Genomic DNA, 16,472 nt, shown 5'->3' with positions numbered 1-16,472 from the left:
TTTCCCTTTTTTTTTTTTTTAGCTTTTGTCAATTTTTTGAAGGTAACACTAACTAAGTCAAGTTGTTGGCTCGGTAATCATAAGATTTCAAGTCAACTATCATGGAAATATTCCATTGGCATTCTTGGTTCAGAACAATCAAAGCCCAAAGTGCTACAAATCTACACAAACCAAACTGCAAATATGCTACTTTGGCACCAATCTTGATAGTACCGGTACAATCTTATATGGTATACTTAATAGTATTGGATACGATTGGAACTATAGAAGTTTACTGGTATAATGACAAATGGTGAAAACATTAGCTTATTGCACCATTGAACCAAGGAGCTAAGAATGCAGCACAAATGCAATAAATATTATTACTGAGACCATGCCATGCCATCAACACAAACACAAATGATCATAGATTAGTGAATTGTGATTTTTACAACTAATTTACATTAATGGAGAAGCCTCTCACTGCCAAAATGCAGGTAGTAGATTCTTTATTTCCTTGCACAACCCATGAATTGAATAGGGGCATAGAAATCGGGAGGCGAAGCAGTTCAATTTATGTTCTTCAGTTCGTGCCATTTTTAAAAAACGGAACCAAGCTGTCCTAAAACAAAAGATTTGATTTTGTTCGTACTTGACCTTGCGATGGCCAAGCTTCCAACTTTCTTCCGCTTTATTGCTGTCTTCGGCGCTTTCAAGAATTTCACTAAATACAACATTTTTACAGAGCGCTCCTCCATCGACCATCGTGTGTGCCTCAAAAAATAAGCATCTATCTGCAAACTGTTAGCAGTATAATGAGTCCACTTTAAACAATTTCATCATTCTTCTAAAGAAGCTGTGTAGGATTTTGGTACCTGAACAATTTTCGTCACGAGTGGAATGAATAACAAATCAAACAGAAGACAACGCCCCAGAAAATGCGCACAACTTTGCTGAATGCACTTATTTGGGTGAGTCTTATTGTGCACGCACTGCTTGCTACTGTTGAGTTCCCCGTCTGGCTTGTTCTGTTATTGCTTGTAGTCTTACTGCACCCACAAGAATTCAGACTTAAGGCCATCAAATTATAATTTGTGTATGGAATGTATTCGTTAGTACTCAAAACATCCAGCTAGCTGTTTCATGGCATTGGAATTTGGAAATGAGAATGACGAGGAGAAAGGAAGGACAATAACGACAGCAAAGAATTGAAACTTTCGTTTACCTTCCAGGAAACACACAGCTCCCGTGACCTGCAGAGTAAAGCCCGCAAAGGAAAAACAATTCAGACGAAAATTCACAATGTACTGAAGTGAAGAACAGAACAAGTGGTTCCCAACATGTGTTGATAAAATTAGTTTCATACGGTGGTAGAATTGTACATTTATACCCCATCAACTAATCAAGTTATATTTTTAAGTATTTATGAATGCTGCAGATATGAATACATTGCAATCAGGGTAATTAACATCAAAATTCATTACTTCAAAGCTGAAAATTCTATGGAAAGTATTTGAAGTTTGAACACATTATCAGTTTTCAACTTCGGGTGAGCAAGTAAGGTTTTCAGGGGTCATATGAACATGAGCACCAAAGATCAGTATATGTACGGGAAGCAAAATTCTAGAATAATACTCAAAATGTGAATACACTAATTTGGCATCACCGAAAACAAAAATTCATCAGTCCTATGAAACTGTATTAGCATAAGGTTGCTGGAAGCATGCTCGAGTTACCTAAAGGACGATAACTATATTGCCAACAAGTTTAAAGTCCTTTTGTGACAGTAAACCGAATAAAGCTATCCAATTTACGTCTAAAATCTCAAGATTCTTTTAGCACTAACTGTATATTGTATGGCATATTATGAAGTAGTATTATGTGCACTTACTTGGATCAGTGGTGGTGATTGTAGCAGCACCCTTGAAGTCACAAGAACCAATAGACTTTCCTTCTTTCTGGTAATAGCTATTGAATGCATAAGACGCGTGGTTCTTCACGTCGTTAGGCTGATAACAGCTCTCCCCTGGCTGAATTTCTGAGCAATTTGCCATCCCCGGGCCGCAAGCCCAGTCCAAAGCAGCCTGCAAAGTCTTTTTATCAATCCCGTCCATGGCAATGCAATATGTTTGGTTTGTCGTATCATTAGCCAAGAATGTACCACTTCCGGATACATGCAGCAAGTAAACAGGCGTTGAATTCCCATAAAACAACCCCCAATTAGCCTCGGAAATTGGAGGCGACCTCAAATCCTCGTTGAACAACTCATATATATACACATTAGAAGTAATTTCCGGATGCAATGGCGTTCCAGCATGATCAAAAATATGCTTAATTAAATTGGAATTAAAGGTATCAGCATTGTCAATCGTAGCATAGGGCTCTTTAGAGTCCCCCTTCGAAGGCCACCCCGTCTCAGTAACAAGAACCACCACATCCGTAACATTCAGATTCTTCATCGAATAATACACAGAATCAATCATCGCATCAAACACGTTAGTGTAGTGAAGCAAAGTATTCGGGTCCACCATTTCCTTGGACGGTGTCAAGGGCTTGAAAAGCGAATTCTCCAGAGGCACAACCCCCTTGTTCTGCATAAACACATAGTAAGGGTACAAATTCATCATCAAAGGGGACTGAGTCCTGGACAAGAACTGCAGCAATTGAGAAACAACCGAGCTGAACGACTGATTGAAAAAGGCCTGGGAAGGCGGGAACGGGTCCAGAACAATGGAAGCAGCATTAGGGGTTGAAATCTTGATCAGGGTATGCAAATTAGCAGCCACCAAAGCACTGTACAGAGACTCAATTGCAGGCATAAGCAAAGGAGCTGAGCTGGGAACAGTGGTCAAAACCTCATCCCCAACAGCAATGGCAGTAATGAGAGTCTGTGGGTAAAAAGCAGCCACATTTCGCCCAATCCAGGCAGCAGCAGTGGTGTTGGAGGACCCTATGGCAAGAAGCTGATTATTGGGCACACTCACAATAACCCTAATCTTAGTCTTGGCAAGAGCCTTGAGCATTTCAGGGTCAGCATCATATAGCCTTATGTGTGTTATCTTCTGCAATTGCAGAAAAGACACCAAGTCTGCTGGAGACAAGAAATTGGAAACATCTGTGCCTATGTTCACCCCCACATATGGCTCTTCTTGACCTTGAACCTTAACCTCTGCAAAAGATTCAAACTTTTGACACCCAAAAACAAGAATAACAACAAACACTTACAGTAACTAATTAAAAATTGGATTTTTTTTACTCAAAAAAATTAAAAATTGGATTTTTGGAAATAGCACCTGGGTAAAGGTGGGAGCTTGGAGCAGCAGAGAATGCGAGCGCGACAACAACGAGGAACACGGAGAGGAAAAGGGCTTTCTTAGAAATCGCCATTAAGGTGAGGTTTGAGGTTTTCTGGTACCATCTTCCACCCCAGACCTCGTTAACGTTTGCATAATATCTCAGGAAATTTTGATGTTTTTTGTTTACTGTTTGTGAGAGCGGTTTTGACTTGTAAGATCTGGCGTTGAAAGAAGAGAAAGGACTGAAGTAAAAAGAACACTGTTGGATCTGACTTTGGCTGTGAAATGAGTAAAAAAAACAAAAAAAAAAAAAAAAAAAACCCTTTGAGCTGAGGACCGACAACAAGGGAATAATCTTTTGAGGATTATCTGACGTTTTTGTAATGTTTAGAACATAGTTAATTAAATGATACCCTATAAACTAATCTACTCTGCTTTGCTCTGTAGATTAAAGTGGATGAAAAGTTGTCAAAGATGATGGGAGCCTAACTGCACTTTATCCTTTTTATCACCATGAATGGATACAAAAGTTTATTAGTCATTTGCATTAATAATTGGGGCCTTTTTACGGGGAAATTTGTCTATAAGCTCCACAGGGCACTGTACAAAATAAGTTTTTGTAGCTTGATTGTGTGATGCATAGTAGGTAAAGATGAACTTCTTGCCTACTTTGATGGATCTTGAATTGCAAGGTGGCCCCAAGCATAACTCGGTTGATTAATCACTTAAAAATAAGATAAGAGTGTGCAAGTTTAAATCTTATCGAGAAAAATAGTGTGAAGTTTTTCGCTTGCAAACACCATTATACAAGTACTTGAAAAGCTCGAGATGGAAAGTGGGAGTTTTTTGTGTTTAGGCCTTGGGTATAAACTATTTGGGTGACGAGGAAAGCCTGTAGTTATTATCTGAATCTGTGCACTAGATAAACCCTGACTTGTGAATTGTGATCCTAACTGGCAAAGGTCCACAAGAAGGTATATGTTACTCATATATGACTGGTTCAAACTTCAAACCAATAGACCACGAACTTGTAACCTTGTGGTTACTAAATAAACGATCTAACCAACTTGGTTGGGTTGCCGCCGAGTATATACTATTTTGAATTGAAAGGGGGTGGACCTTGGATTCTTTAATTTGAAATGACCAAACTGCCATTATTGTATGACAGATGTCAAAGCAGCTGTATATGGATGACATTATGGAGTGATGATTAGATGTAGGTGGAAATGCTTTTCTGTAAAAATGCTTTTGCAGGAATGTTCCCACTGCTTATTACATCTGTAAAGTGGATGATGAATAAATACATCTGTTCTACCAAGCCACTAGGCTTGCATGGGAGGTCCATTGAAGAAAACTAATATGTACAATTATTGGATCTATGGATTGTGGAAAAAGAAGTTACAGATTGTGAGTTCATTCATCTTAAGGCATCCACAAAAGCCAGCAAGGAGTCTGTGTCCCTCTTCTCCGACGCGTACTTGATCGGCCGAGATGAGTTCTTGGGGAAGAAAAGGATGGTGGGGAAGCTAACAAGCTGCAGTTCTTGCTGTGCAAATGGTTTCTGGTCACCATCTGCTCTGAACTTTGCAGCCTTCACACCAGACCCTGCTAATTTCCCTGCCAATTCAGTGTATGATTCTTCCATGGCCTGCAGGGATTGTCGTGTTGGACTACACATTTTTATTTTATATTATATTATATTATATTATGCTTGAGGGGAAGACTAATACGAGGGTTGATTACCTGGGAGAAGCGGCACCAGGGGGCGTAAAGAACGACAACCCAAGGCTCCTTCCGGTCTGCCATTTTCAACATGTTCTCGATTCCAGGCCTGGTTAAGGTTACAACGTTGTTGGTATTGAAAATGTCACGTTCGATGGTGTTGGCACTCGGGATTGTGTCCTTGATGTTGGCTTTGTGCAAACCGCATTCCTTGGCTGCTGCATCTTCCCACCACCACCTCCCTTCCCTCTCGTGCTGCCCGGGGAGGACAGGTCTCGTGCAGGGCTCACACCCGATGGAGACGTAGCCCCGGGAATGCAACGAGTTCACGGGCACATTCATCGCCCTGAGGAAGTCCCAAACGTCCTTTCCATCCACATTCGCCAGAGGGTTCCACTTCACCAAGCTGCCAACCCCGCCATCCAGGCCCTCAAACGAGGGGTCTACCTGCACAACCGGAATTTCAGACCGAGTGCCAGGGGATTGATCCTTCCGTTGCCCAGTGATCCAGGCGCGTAACTGCTTTAGCGCCCTCCTCAACGGCCTGACCTTCCTCACACGGCAGCACTCCTGGTGACCATCCTCGTAAAACGAGAAAAGGCCCTTGCTCCTCACTAGCCCCTGAACTTCAACCGCATCAGGAAACATGTATTCCACTCGAATGCCATAATGTTTCTCGACTGTGTCAAAGAACCTATAAGTCTCCGGGTTTAACCTCCCAGTATCGAGACTGAATACTCTAAAGGGTCTGCCAGTTAAGCGTGCATACTCAATCAGAACAACATCTTCTGCCCCGCTGTAATATAATTACATACAGTCAGTAAGGAGCTGATCTAGCAAGCATATCAATATACAGTGCAAAAACAAGTTTAAAATCAGTATCATTACAAATCCTAAATTTTAAGGTAGCCTTTGATTCCAAAGGATAATAATACCTCAAATTAAGACTGAACAAATGAACCACATTCTTTCTCCTACATGTAAAACCAATATCTTATCCAGCTTGAGACTATTCATAAACTCTTTAGTTCCTATAAAATCAGCAGCATATAAAGTGATCAAATCAGCACAACACTACAAGTTGCAGAAGAACAAGGCATCTTCCTTCCTTCTTTCACTAACCGATAATAATCAGTACGACAATTGACAACACACAAAAATAGAGATTATTTGTGTCTCATCCAACTTTAGACTTATTAAGAAATCGCTTGTGGAAAGGTTATGAATACCTTCACTTTGATTTTTTTTTTGGGAGTAAAAAGAGGCACCCGCAGCTACTACCCGAGGGTGTGCAATTGTTCACTGGGTAAACTTATCTTATGACCCTAGTCGGCAAATAACTACAAGGAGGTAAACTAGCCAAGTCCACAGGCTGACCAGCTCAAACCAAGAAGACCAATAAGCTGCTTCTGCCAGGAGTCAAACTAGTAACCAACTTGGCTGGGTTGCCCTTCGCTTTGAATTGTTCATTATCGACATGACAGACTAAAAAACTGCATTTTAGCATCATTTTTCAAAAAGCATTTACATGCTCAGGTAATTTAAACATTGTAAACAACTGACTATAGAAAACTTACATACCAATGGTTCCATTAGTGAAGACTATAATAATTCTATAAAGATCCAAACTTGCAACTGAAAATCAAGACAAACACAAAAAATTATCCTTAAAATTTGGTTCTGTAACTACCTGAAAGCAATAGCAATGTCATCCCCAAATGTCTCAAGGGCTTTATCTACAATCTCAAGAGCAGAAGCATTTTCCAGCTGCTTAGCAAGCTTTTCATAGCCTTCTGCCCCTACTTTCTCAGTAACCTCTGCAAATTCCCCATATACCAAATGGCAAACCGGTCATTTCAATCCTCAGAATCATAAATAAACTAAAGGGACAGACAATTCACAGCATACCAGGAGCTGCAATTGTTGCCGCTGAGACAACAACTGACTCGTTAGCATTCAATGGCTTCACCGCAGAATGTCTCCGGGAAAAGCTCACTGCCGTTGGTTGATTATGAGCCTTATCCAACGGCTGAAAATATCCCATTTGTAGTGCTGCAAAATACTCCCAAAAGGCCCAACTTTAATGAAGAAAATCCAAACCCATGCCTCAAAATTAGCTGAATTTATCAAAAACCATGTAAAGTTTTAATCTTGACACGAATAATAACAACGGGTACCTTTGGGTTTTCCAGTAAAAGAACCATGAATTGTTGTTGAAGAACTGAAAGGCAACGCCATTGTAAACACCGAATTGAAATTTCCAGGTCTTCAAGAATGGGAGAGGGCCTAAGAGAGGGTCTGAGTAAACGATGGCATTGTAGATTCATTGAATCTGGACATGTTTTCGAACTCACTGAGATTTTAATGTTAGGATAACTTTGTCAGCATTTTCGTGATGTGGCGGCCACCGGGCAGAGTGAGTTAAAAGATCGAGATGAAACAGCGTGGAGGGGACCAAGCCATGGTGCGGTACGATGAAACAACATTTGCCTGATCAGCTCAAATGTGGTCATGTTAACATGTCGTCGCACCATTAGTTATGCAAAAAAGCACCAATAGTGTTAAGAAACGCACAATAAAAAATATACAAATGCACCGTAAAAACACTATTAGGTACACATTATCAGAAAACACATTTGTACGCATAAAAACATCACGCAGTGTTTGGAAATGCACCACTACGCACGCAAACTTGGCCCTCCCCTTACTAATCTATTTTATTTTTTTTTTCTTTTATATGTTGTTTTGTTACTGATGTAGTGATGTGGATGAAATAAATTAAGATAAGGGTTAAAGATTTCCTAACAAATGCGCAAGTGTTGATAAAGAATGCCAAAGAATTTACAATTATTACCAACTTCATTATATTCATTCTATATATGCTGAACAGATTTACAGAAACATACAGATTAACATCTATCTTTACAACTACTCATTGAACCCAAATGTGTTTTCTCCACTGTAAGTCATGTAAAGGAAGCCATCTTCATCCTTGTTTTCCTCGAAAATTGCTGACATCAATGCAGCTGCAGACAGATATAAAAGGAATTAATGTATACATTAATTAAGCCAAAATATAATCAAGAAGATTAATTGTTAATTAAGAAACTGAGACAGTTGATGAGTGTTAGTTGTTTGGTAATTAATTACCAGTTGGTGGCAGTGTGTTATTGACAAACATGAATACTGTTTTCTCATCAGGAATGTTGATCCTCTTCCGAACCACATACACAAACTGCCCAACTGTAAGTTCAGCAGGTACAAGGTATCTATACAACAAAAAACCTTCGACTTTTGTTATTTTTATACTTATTTGAAATTGAACACTAAACACATCACTCTAGTAGGGACTTTAATTTTAATTTGGTCTATTCTGATACTCAATGATCAGAACTTACTTTTTGTTATCAATATCAGGAACATCACTCCTTTCTAACTTCTCAACAATCACCTGATGAATATTAACACAAGAAGGTTGTTAATTAACATAAAGTAGTTATGAACAGATACTGCATTGTAACAAAGTAATAGTACTAAAAAAACAGAAAGAACCAAGCACTATAGCAACACCATATATATCAGTAAGAAAATCATCGATCACCAAAATTGCAGTATCTTACTGGAATCCTGTCAGGATACTTCTCCCTGATGTGACCAGATTCTTTTTGCCGCATTTCTTACCAAAACAAACCAAAGATTTCAGAGATTCAATCATCACAACATGGATGTATGTAAATTAAAGAAGAATATAAGCAACAGAGATCAGATGCAGAAGAATATAATTAAAAAAAAAAACCCCAAGTTAAAAATTAAAGGGTTGAATGAATTGAATGAATACCCAAAGGGTTTTCAAGCTTGAAGGAGCTCTTAGCAGCCATGTCAAGATTCCAACTTTGATCTCTTCCTGCACATTTCAGACACCACAGAAACATCACCATCCCGGCAAGATTCTGTATGTAAATTATAAATTACTCATTCTACAATTATGAAAGTGAGACTGCATGGGTATATGTATTACGTTAGTTTCTGTATATTTTGGGTATGAGTGCGGAAAACTGGAAAAAAGAATAGCAGAGAAAAGCAACACTACACGCAAAGATGCAGTCTTTCTATCGCCCAAGGCAAAGAAATGAGGGTTTGTGAGAGGTTTCTTGAAGAAAAATACAGGATCAAAAAAAAAGAAAGAAAGAAAGAAAAGAATAGAGAAACTGATCAGACTAAGGTTTACTATTCCTGCACGAAACGGAATTGAAGGATAAAGTTTCAGTTACACGACAAAAGTCCCAACAAAGATAGCACCACTAAGGTTCGTTACATTACATACATAAACAATATAAAGAAATGAGTAATTACACTTTTTTTTTTTTTTTTTTGTAACTACTATTTCATATTGTACACATGAGAGGTAAACAATACTAAAAAAATTATATGCCATAGGCTCGATTGCGAAGATGTTGGTACAGATTGAATTTGTGACATTGATACTGAAATCAGAAATCATACTCCACCCACACAATCACCCCTCTCAAACCAACTAATTAATTGTCTCATTCCGCTTTGATTATGCCTCTAGCTAGTAGTGCATTCCTTTTTAATTATTTTTAAGTATATAAAAGTGATTAATATTTGTCCTCCGATTATTTTGTCTTTGTCACTTTTGATCTTCCATTATAATTTCTAGCGAATCTCTGTTAGGGACAACGAAAATTTTGTAATTTCTTACAACCCAACTTTGATTTTTGCATTAAAAAAATCATAGTTTATTTTCATTTCAATCACCAATTAGTAGTGATGAAGATCATGATTTCTCGCCGAACAAAGTTTAAATAAAGATTTTCGATTGTTTTTAATAACTCAATTTTTTACTTGATCATATTTAATAATGCAGTCGTGTGGGTGAAGCATCATTCTCATATCTAAACGTCACGAATTCAACTCTTGTCACCATTTTCTCTCTTGATCAAGTCCATATCACAAGATCTTCTTAATTCGATTTACCTCAGCTCTTTTGTATGGTTTGTAAAACTAATTCTTTTTTAAGCTTTATACGATTACGAAAGACGTATATTAAAACAAAGTGTTAAGACATTATGAGTTTGTTATCGTATCAATTGAATTTTGCCAGAAATTATGACAACAAAGTATCAAAACAGACAAAAACAGAATAGTTAAACGATCAAAGTGGAATTGGTCGAAAAGTTATTTTGGATTTTTGGACAGAAAATGAAAACATTTCCTACCAAACAATTGCCGGATACATATCTAAATAAACCTAGGTTACGTTGGCAATTTGGCATATTACTTTTCTTAGTGTAGAAGAAGATGTTTTAATGTTTTTTTATTCGGCATAATAAATATAATCCAAGTATCCAACTAACAACAAGCTAATAATACCAATGAAAATATATATTATATAAAAAATTTACTCAGTCTGTACCCCTTTGTTTAGCAAGTGCTGTTCATCAAGGTTAAGTATGATCTTGAATTGTCTCTATGCAAAACAACCAAACAAATAAAACATAATAATAAAATTGGTACGAAAGGCCAACTCAAATAATTTAAAATGACATCTTCACATTTATATATGAATATGATTAATTGTTGTCAATTGTTGTATCATACCATTTATAGGCTAACTGAAAATAAAATAAATTGTACTATATAATGTTAAGTATAATGTAAAGATGGCGTTTGCATCGTATATATACCTAATGTTACATGGTACGGAGTATTATTTATGTTTTAAAAACAGGAAAAAAAAAAGTTTGCAAGGAATGGGTGGTACATATTGAACATACAATATTTATTTTCTTGACTATTCGATGTTCCTGCGATTGGTTATCAACACCATAAAGTAGGGATGAATAAGTTGATAAATCAAATTTATATATTAAAAAAATACTCCGATCCGTAAATAATAATGGGTATCAATTTTTAGAAAATAATCCCCAAAGGTCAACAAAAACAAAAACAAAATAAAAAAAATAAAAGTAGGGAAAATTCAAGTCGTGTGTAGCACACTTTTTTAAATCGATTTGCTACCTCTCATGGGTACTATGAGCGTTGTAGCTTTAATTTTTCAAAATAAAATGAATTACAATAATATATAATGGAGGGCTCAAGCTATATTATTATATTCTTGACGAACAAGAAATCTATACTATTAATAAAAACAATATCCTCAGTTTTAACTTCCCGCCCAAAACAGACCTATAATATTATGGTTTGCGTAATATTGTAAAATATGGTAATACAATTCCTATCTCTAATACAATTGTAAATTAAAATAGAATCTATACTATTAATAAAAACAATATCCTCAGTTTTAACTTCCCGCCCAAAACAGACCTATAATATTATGGTTTGCGTAATATTGTAAAATATGGTAATACAATTCCTATCCATAATACAATTGTAAATTAAAATAGAATTCTTAATAAAATATATTTTTCCCTACGTTCCTATTCGTAATACAATTCTAGACTATAATTACTAATGGTAATAATTCAGTATATATATTTCTCTGCAATGCAATCTATACTATCTATACTATTAATAAAAATAATATCCTCAGTTTTAACTTCCCGCCCAAAACAGACCTATAATATTTTGGTGTGCGTAATATTGTAATACAAATCCTATCCCTAATACAATTGTAAATTAAAATAGAATTCCTAATAAAATATATTCTTCCCTACGTTCCTATTCGTAATACAATTGTAAATTAAAATAGAATTCCTAATAAAATATATTCTTCCCTACGTTCCTATTCGTAATACAATTCTAGACTATAATTACTAATGGTAATAATTCAGTATATATATTTCTCTGCAATGCAATCTACACTATTAATAAAAACAATATCCTCAGTTTTAACTTCCCGCCCAAAACAGACCTATAATATTTTGGTGTGCATAATATTGTAAAATATTGTAATACAATTCATATCCCTAAAACAATTGTAAATTAAAATAGAATTCCTAATAAAATATATTCTTCCCTACGTTCCTATTCGTACCTATTCGTAATACAATTCTATACTATAATTACTAATGGTAATAATTCAGTATATATATTTCTCTGCAATGCAATCTATACTATTAATAAAAACAATATCTTCAGTTTTAACTTCCCGCCCAAAACAGACCGATAGTATTATGGTGTGGTTTGCGTAATATTGTAAAAAATATGAAAATTTGGGATAATTCAACCCGCAAGGCCAACCAAATTTCTGAACGACATTCGTGCATGCAGTTGTCAGCGCACGAGTCAAGCCTTTTTAAGTTTATTTTGGGATTTCATTTGCACCTCCCCCCCCCCTCCCTGCGCGCGAGAGAAAGCCTCTATGCTATACAATTCAATAAGCCTTAGAAAAACTCTTGTATAAGTAGTGGTGCAAACCACTTCTCAAACCAATGTGGGACAAAAGTTACTTGAAATGTTTTTCTCTAAATTTTTCTAACTCAAATGGGTCAACTTTGAGAACCAATTTCTCATTCACCCATTATCAGTTTTGAGCGTACAATATATCAATCTTTTCGTCTAACTACGAAGAACACGAATCCACTTTGACCCGACCCAAATCGAAAGTGGACCCCACATATATTTGTACCACAATATTGCCAGTAAAATGCCATTTTATGCTAATTTTTTTCCAACAGTTATTTGTCCAGAGAATATCAACGTGTTGAAGGAAGAAGATGATATATAGTGAAGGGCAATATCATCTTCACTATATATCATCTTCTTCCTCCAATACAACGCTCTACGGTCAACCAACAATTACTCAACTGATTATCCCATTCCTCCCATGTAAATTTTTCTCTAATATAGTTATACTTACTGAATATCAAAATATAAGTGTACCTCAAGATCATGCAATAACTAATCGACAAGTAATTAAATTAATGAATATGATGCAATAATGTAAAGTATCTACCTATTGCATTTATACACTTATTTTAGAACACTGAATTTTTGTGATATTTGTTGCATGCAAGGAAGACTCATACTATAATTGCATTTATACACTTATTCATACTCATATTCGATGTTATAATTTATATAATTGTATATCGATTCAAATATTTCTTAAAATATTATAACAAATTCATTCCGTGTAACGCACGAATAAAAATACTAGTTAAATCATTAAAAACTTTACAGTGCTAAAAAGACAATGTAAACATTGTAATGTTGTATCTTTTCAATACAGTAAAATTTCCCACTAAATCATTAAGTAAAAATGTGAGCATCAGATGCATGTGGTAGGCAGGCTCAAATTTCTAACTTTAGGTTACTCAATTCCATTGTCGGTTCCAAAAATGTTTTGATTTTTCTAGCTTTGTTGCAGACTTGCAGATAGTCGCTTATGATCTCTTTTAGAAAAAGTCAAAAATCTCTAATAATTGAGTAAATAGAACATATTTTGGTACCATAAAGTTATAAATTTAATTTTTTTTAATATCATCTTGATCAAATTTGGGGTACAAAATTTTCATAATATAATTTATCTCTTTTGTATAATATATTGACTATTAAAAAATTGAAATAAGAAAATATTAATAATTATAAACATCGATCACACGTTTTTGTTTAGATTCCTGTCCCACGTTAATCGACCCAAGTTTTTCTTCAAGAATCCGTCCAACCTCGTCAGTACATATTGGAAATTATAGATTTGTTTCTTTATACTTTTGGTCCTCATCACCTAGCTTTTGATTAAATACGTATATAATATATCAACCTCCTTTTCTTGTTTTTGGGTTGTTAGCAAATTCAATGCTAGTTGGCTTGCTTCTCCTACCCCCCACCCTCTCCACCTCCCCCACCCACCCATACGATATATATATTATTTAGGGAGAAGATATATATATTATTTAGTTTTTTTTTTCACTAATAATATCAAATGCAAGTATATGTGTTATTGTCTGATGTATCAAATGCTATCGACATTGTTACTAATAGTACTTAAAATAATAATTAACTATATCATATGATTGTACGGGGTATGATAGAAAAATTTTATAAATAAGCATGTAAATTGTTAGTGTTAATTAATCTAGTAACCTCAACAAAAATTACTGGACTTTCGTATGAAGCCGTCAATCAAATAAGGGAATGTATGTTCGATTTGACAAAATGTTAACACCTTTTGTACAGTGAGCCATGTGTGCTAGAACGGTTCTGTCTAGTTGTAGCCTTGGAGACGTTTGTCAACAAGAATATACTAGGGTTACAACAACTTTGCCTCCAAAGGGCAATACCCCAGAGTCGTCACCTAGCAATCCTTTTCAAAACGTGTCAGTCTCAACTACACAGTATGCCACGTGCAGTGATACCAAGTCAATTGCTATAGTTAGTAAGAAATGACAACTTTACGATCTTACACTTGCATACCACGTTTAGATGACTGAATACTAAATTACCCTTCATGTGGCTGCCCCTACACAACACAATGTAGATATTATAGGACCTTCATCATAAGACTAGTGTTATGCGTTTACAACTAGCTAGGATATGCTAACTGCCTTTCCACCACCGTCTTTATTCTGCATCTTGACCCTTCCTCAATTCTTATATTCCTCTGATCTCTGTCCACCCATATATATATATATATATATATAAACCCTCTCTCTTTACATCCCATATGTGGATCCATCTCTCTACGCCATTTGTTAGTGCCAAGCCAGCAACACAATATATTTATGTAAGGTTTATGCAAGATATTGGTCCGGATCAATCATAAAAACTTATTTCTTCATCATATATATATGTGTGTAAGTTTTTTATTTGATTGAGCCGTGCCAATATCGTGCCTATAATTCTTACGATCACAAATCTTCATCTCCAGCATTGAAGATCAGGTATTGTTCTAAGTTCACATATATTATTCCAATTTTTAAAATTTATTTATTTTCATTTTATTTATATTACTTTCCATGATAAGATGGTAAACTAATATCCGTGCATTTAAGGTGTGAATAAATTGGCTTAAACTTCCAATACTGATAACAACATTTTCGATAACACTCAGGGTATATCCTTGAATAGTGATTATTGTCCTTATTCAAACATTTAACCGTGTTTATTAGCTTCGGAGGATTCGATGATGGCCGCCATGTTTACATGCAGGTTTGAGCAGCCTGCAGCTAGACGACGAGTCTGCAGTTGAATGTTTAATTTCTTAATGTATGACAGCTCATCCTTAAATTAAATTAAGGTGCACGACCTATAGGTAATGATAAAACGTTTGTTTTTTCAAATACCAGATCTTTAAGGTTTAATCTATGAAACACGTTGCCGTTCTTTAATTTATCATTTCTTTTCCAATAATAATTTTGTTGAGTGGAGGTTCGGAGGGTCGAGTCCAGCATCCTCTGTTAGAAATGTAACCTGACTGTAATGCAAGTATAAAGAAATAAAATTGTGCATTCGCTATTAGATATAATTTTTGATATAGTAATAAACGTTTGATCTTGACAATTAGATAAATTTGAATCTCATCATTGAAAGCATATTGTGTGCTGAGAGGGGGAGGGGATGGCAGGTCCTATATATTACTCCATATATATTATATTTTTGTTGTGCATGATTAATGTTGTCATGGTTATATTGTTGTAGTTTAGAATGAAAAGGGGGCATTGATTTCAAGTGGGGATTTAAGAAATTAAAGTATATGTTGTTGGGTAATGGTGGTGGAAAATTTAGGACTTTGGGCAAAGTATTCTATCACCTATTGTTGCTTGTTGGAATTCAAGCTTTATCTATCTGATGGGTAAATACCCCAGGGACTACTGTAGAAATATAATGTATAGTCCGTGTATTGTTGTACCCTTAAAAGGTCGGGTGTCCCTTAGAAATTGTTAAGGGTCAAATGTAATATTATATTCCTGAAGGGTCAGGTCCTATTTCTATATAAAGGACCTGACCCTCCTTGTATTGGCATCCGGAAATGCATGGATCACTTTGATCCTTTCATCATGTCCATCCTTCACTCTCTCTCTCTTGTTCTTGGCTCATCTTCTCCAGGGAGGAAACCATAGCTTTCCTCCCCAAGCATACACACTCCATACACTACATCATACACAATCAAACACACGTGGTGTAAATCCGTACCCCCGTTTACATTTACACCATCATTGGCGCCGTCTGTGGGGATCGCGACGAAATGCCGTGTTCCTCTAATCAACGGGATGGTGTTCACCACCATCCTCATCACCATTAACAATAACTTCATTGACCAGTTCCACCGGAGTCGCTGACAACTGCGCAGATTTCTACCCGGCCGAAGTCGTTGCTGCCACCACGGCCTCCACCAACCTCCTGCACACCATCGTCCGGCGAAAGTCGCAACCACCATCAACAAAAAAAAAAAAAATGAAATGAAGATGATTGAAAGCTGAAAACCCATTGAGGGATCATTAATTTTGGACTGCAAAATACTCGCCGAGACTGATTTTTCGTCTTCACTAC

General features: G+C 36.1%; 3 protein-coding genes and 1 long non-coding RNA gene across 9 annotated transcripts; 1 reads left to right on the top strand and 3 right to left on the bottom strand.

Moving 5' to 3' along the window:
• Window positions 1–337: 337 nt before the first annotated feature.
• Window positions 338–3,538, bottom strand: LOC116031407 (glucan endo-1,3-beta-glucosidase 1). 2 transcript variants are annotated; one of them, XM_031273608.1, is made up of 5 exons: window positions 3,273–3,538; window positions 1,871–3,148; window positions 1,205–1,232; window positions 855–1,028; window positions 338–773 (listed from the first exon to the last, which is right to left on the bottom strand). In XM_031273608.1, the coding sequence occupies exons 1-4, from the start codon at window positions 3,364–3,366 to the stop codon at window positions 869–871; spliced, it is 1,560 nt and encodes a 519-aa protein (XP_031129468.1). In that variant the 5' UTR covers window positions 3,367–3,538; the 3' UTR covers window positions 338–773; window positions 855–868. The 2 variants fall into 2 exon arrangements, with proteins under 2 accessions (XP_031129468.1, XP_031129467.1); XM_031273607.1 differs by having other exon boundaries at window positions 338–780; window positions 3,273–3,535.
• A 947-nt stretch (window positions 3,539–4,485) lies between these two features.
• Window positions 4,486–7,315, bottom strand: LOC116032225 (5'-adenylylsulfate reductase 1, chloroplastic-like). Of its 2 annotated transcripts, none has more exons than XM_031274703.1 (5): window positions 7,175–7,315; window positions 6,906–7,049; window positions 6,688–6,814; window positions 5,019–5,793; window positions 4,486–4,923 (listed from the first exon to the last, which is right to left on the bottom strand). In XM_031274703.1, exons 1-5 carry the CDS (start codon window positions 7,233–7,235, stop codon window positions 4,693–4,695), a joined length of 1,338 nt encoding a protein of 445 aa, XP_031130563.1. In that variant the 5' UTR covers window positions 7,236–7,315; the 3' UTR covers window positions 4,486–4,692. The 2 variants fall into 2 exon arrangements, with proteins under 2 accessions (XP_031130563.1, XP_031130564.1); XM_031274704.1 differs by having other exon boundaries at window positions 4,693–4,923; window positions 6,906–7,075; window positions 7,175–7,307.
• A 69-nt stretch (window positions 7,316–7,384) lies between these two features.
• Window positions 7,385–9,149, bottom strand: LOC116032226 (autophagy-related protein 8C-like). 4 transcript variants are annotated; one of them, XM_031274707.1, is made up of 6 exons: window positions 8,836–9,009; window positions 8,618–8,673; window positions 8,396–8,448; window positions 8,148–8,266; window positions 7,904–8,023; window positions 7,385–7,487 (listed from the first exon to the last, which is right to left on the bottom strand). In XM_031274707.1, the coding sequence occupies exons 1-5, from the start codon at window positions 8,933–8,935 to the stop codon at window positions 7,926–7,928; spliced, it is 426 nt and encodes a 141-aa protein (XP_031130567.1). In that variant the 5' UTR covers window positions 8,936–9,009; the 3' UTR covers window positions 7,385–7,487; window positions 7,904–7,925. The 4 variants fall into 4 exon arrangements, with proteins under 4 accessions (XP_031130567.1, XP_031130568.1, XP_031130569.1 ...); XM_031274708.1 differs by lacking the exon at window positions 7,385–7,487 and adding an exon at window positions 9,016–9,149 and having other exon boundaries at window positions 7,795–8,023; window positions 8,836–8,901; XM_031274709.1 differs by lacking the exon at window positions 7,385–7,487 and adding an exon at window positions 9,088–9,105 and having other exon boundaries at window positions 7,795–8,023; window positions 8,836–8,901.
• A 5,543-nt stretch (window positions 9,150–14,692) lies between these two features.
• On the top strand, window positions 14,693–15,447 carry LOC116033474. Its single transcript, XR_004100852.1, has 2 exons — window positions 14,693–14,863; window positions 15,132–15,447. It is a non-coding gene; the product is annotated as an uncharacterized LOC116033474 (long non-coding RNA).
• Window positions 15,448–16,472: the final 1,025 nt, after the last annotated feature.

This window comes from Ipomoea triloba, chromosome 10 (assembly GCF_003576645.1).
Source record: "Ipomoea triloba cultivar NCNSP0323 chromosome 10, ASM357664v1".
In the NCBI taxonomy this organism is placed as follows: domain Eukaryota; kingdom Viridiplantae; phylum Streptophyta; class Magnoliopsida; order Solanales; family Convolvulaceae; genus Ipomoea; species Ipomoea triloba.
The sequence above is the reverse complement of the archived record's forward strand: the minus strand, read 5'-3'. Positions and strand labels throughout refer to the sequence as shown.

Excerpts from the sequence above, each read along its gene's own strand:
- LOC116032225 (XM_031274703.1), bottom strand. The coding sequence starts at position 7,235 with ATGGCGTTGCCTTTCAGTTCTTCAACAACAATTCATGGTTCTTTTACT. Across the intron at positions 7,050-7,174 it reads TTTTACTGGAAAACCCAAAG|CACTACAAATGGGATATTTT; the intron begins GTACCCGTTGTT and ends AGTATTTTGCAG. Across the intron at positions 6,815-6,905 it reads GGCAACAATTGCAGCTCCTG|AGGTTACTGAGAAAGTAGGG; the intron begins GTATGCTGTGAA and ends GGGAATTTGCAG.
- LOC116032226 (XM_031274707.1), bottom strand. The coding sequence starts at position 8,935 with ATGGTGATGTTTCTGTGGTGTCTGAAATGTGCAGGAAGAGATCAAAGT. Across the intron at positions 8,267-8,395 it reads CCTGATATTGATAACAAAAA|ATACCTTGTACCTGCTGAAC; the intron begins GTAAGTTCTGAT and ends TTTGTTGTATAG. Across the intron at positions 8,024-8,147 it reads TAACACACTGCCACCAACTG|CTGCATTGATGTCAGCAATT; the intron begins GTAATTAATTAC and ends ATCTGTCTGCAG.
- LOC116031407 (XM_031273608.1), bottom strand. The coding sequence starts at position 3,366 with ATGGCGATTTCTAAGAAAGCCCTTTTCCTCTCCGTGTTCCTCGTTGTT. Across the intron at positions 1,233-1,870 it reads AATCACCACCACTGATCCAA|GTCACGGGAGCTGTGTGTTT; the intron begins GTAAGTGCACAT and ends TTTACTCTGCAG. Across the intron at positions 1,029-1,204 it reads AGCTGTGTGTTTCCTGGAAG|TAAGACTACAAGCAATAACA; the intron begins GTAAACGAAAGT and ends TTGTGGGTGCAG.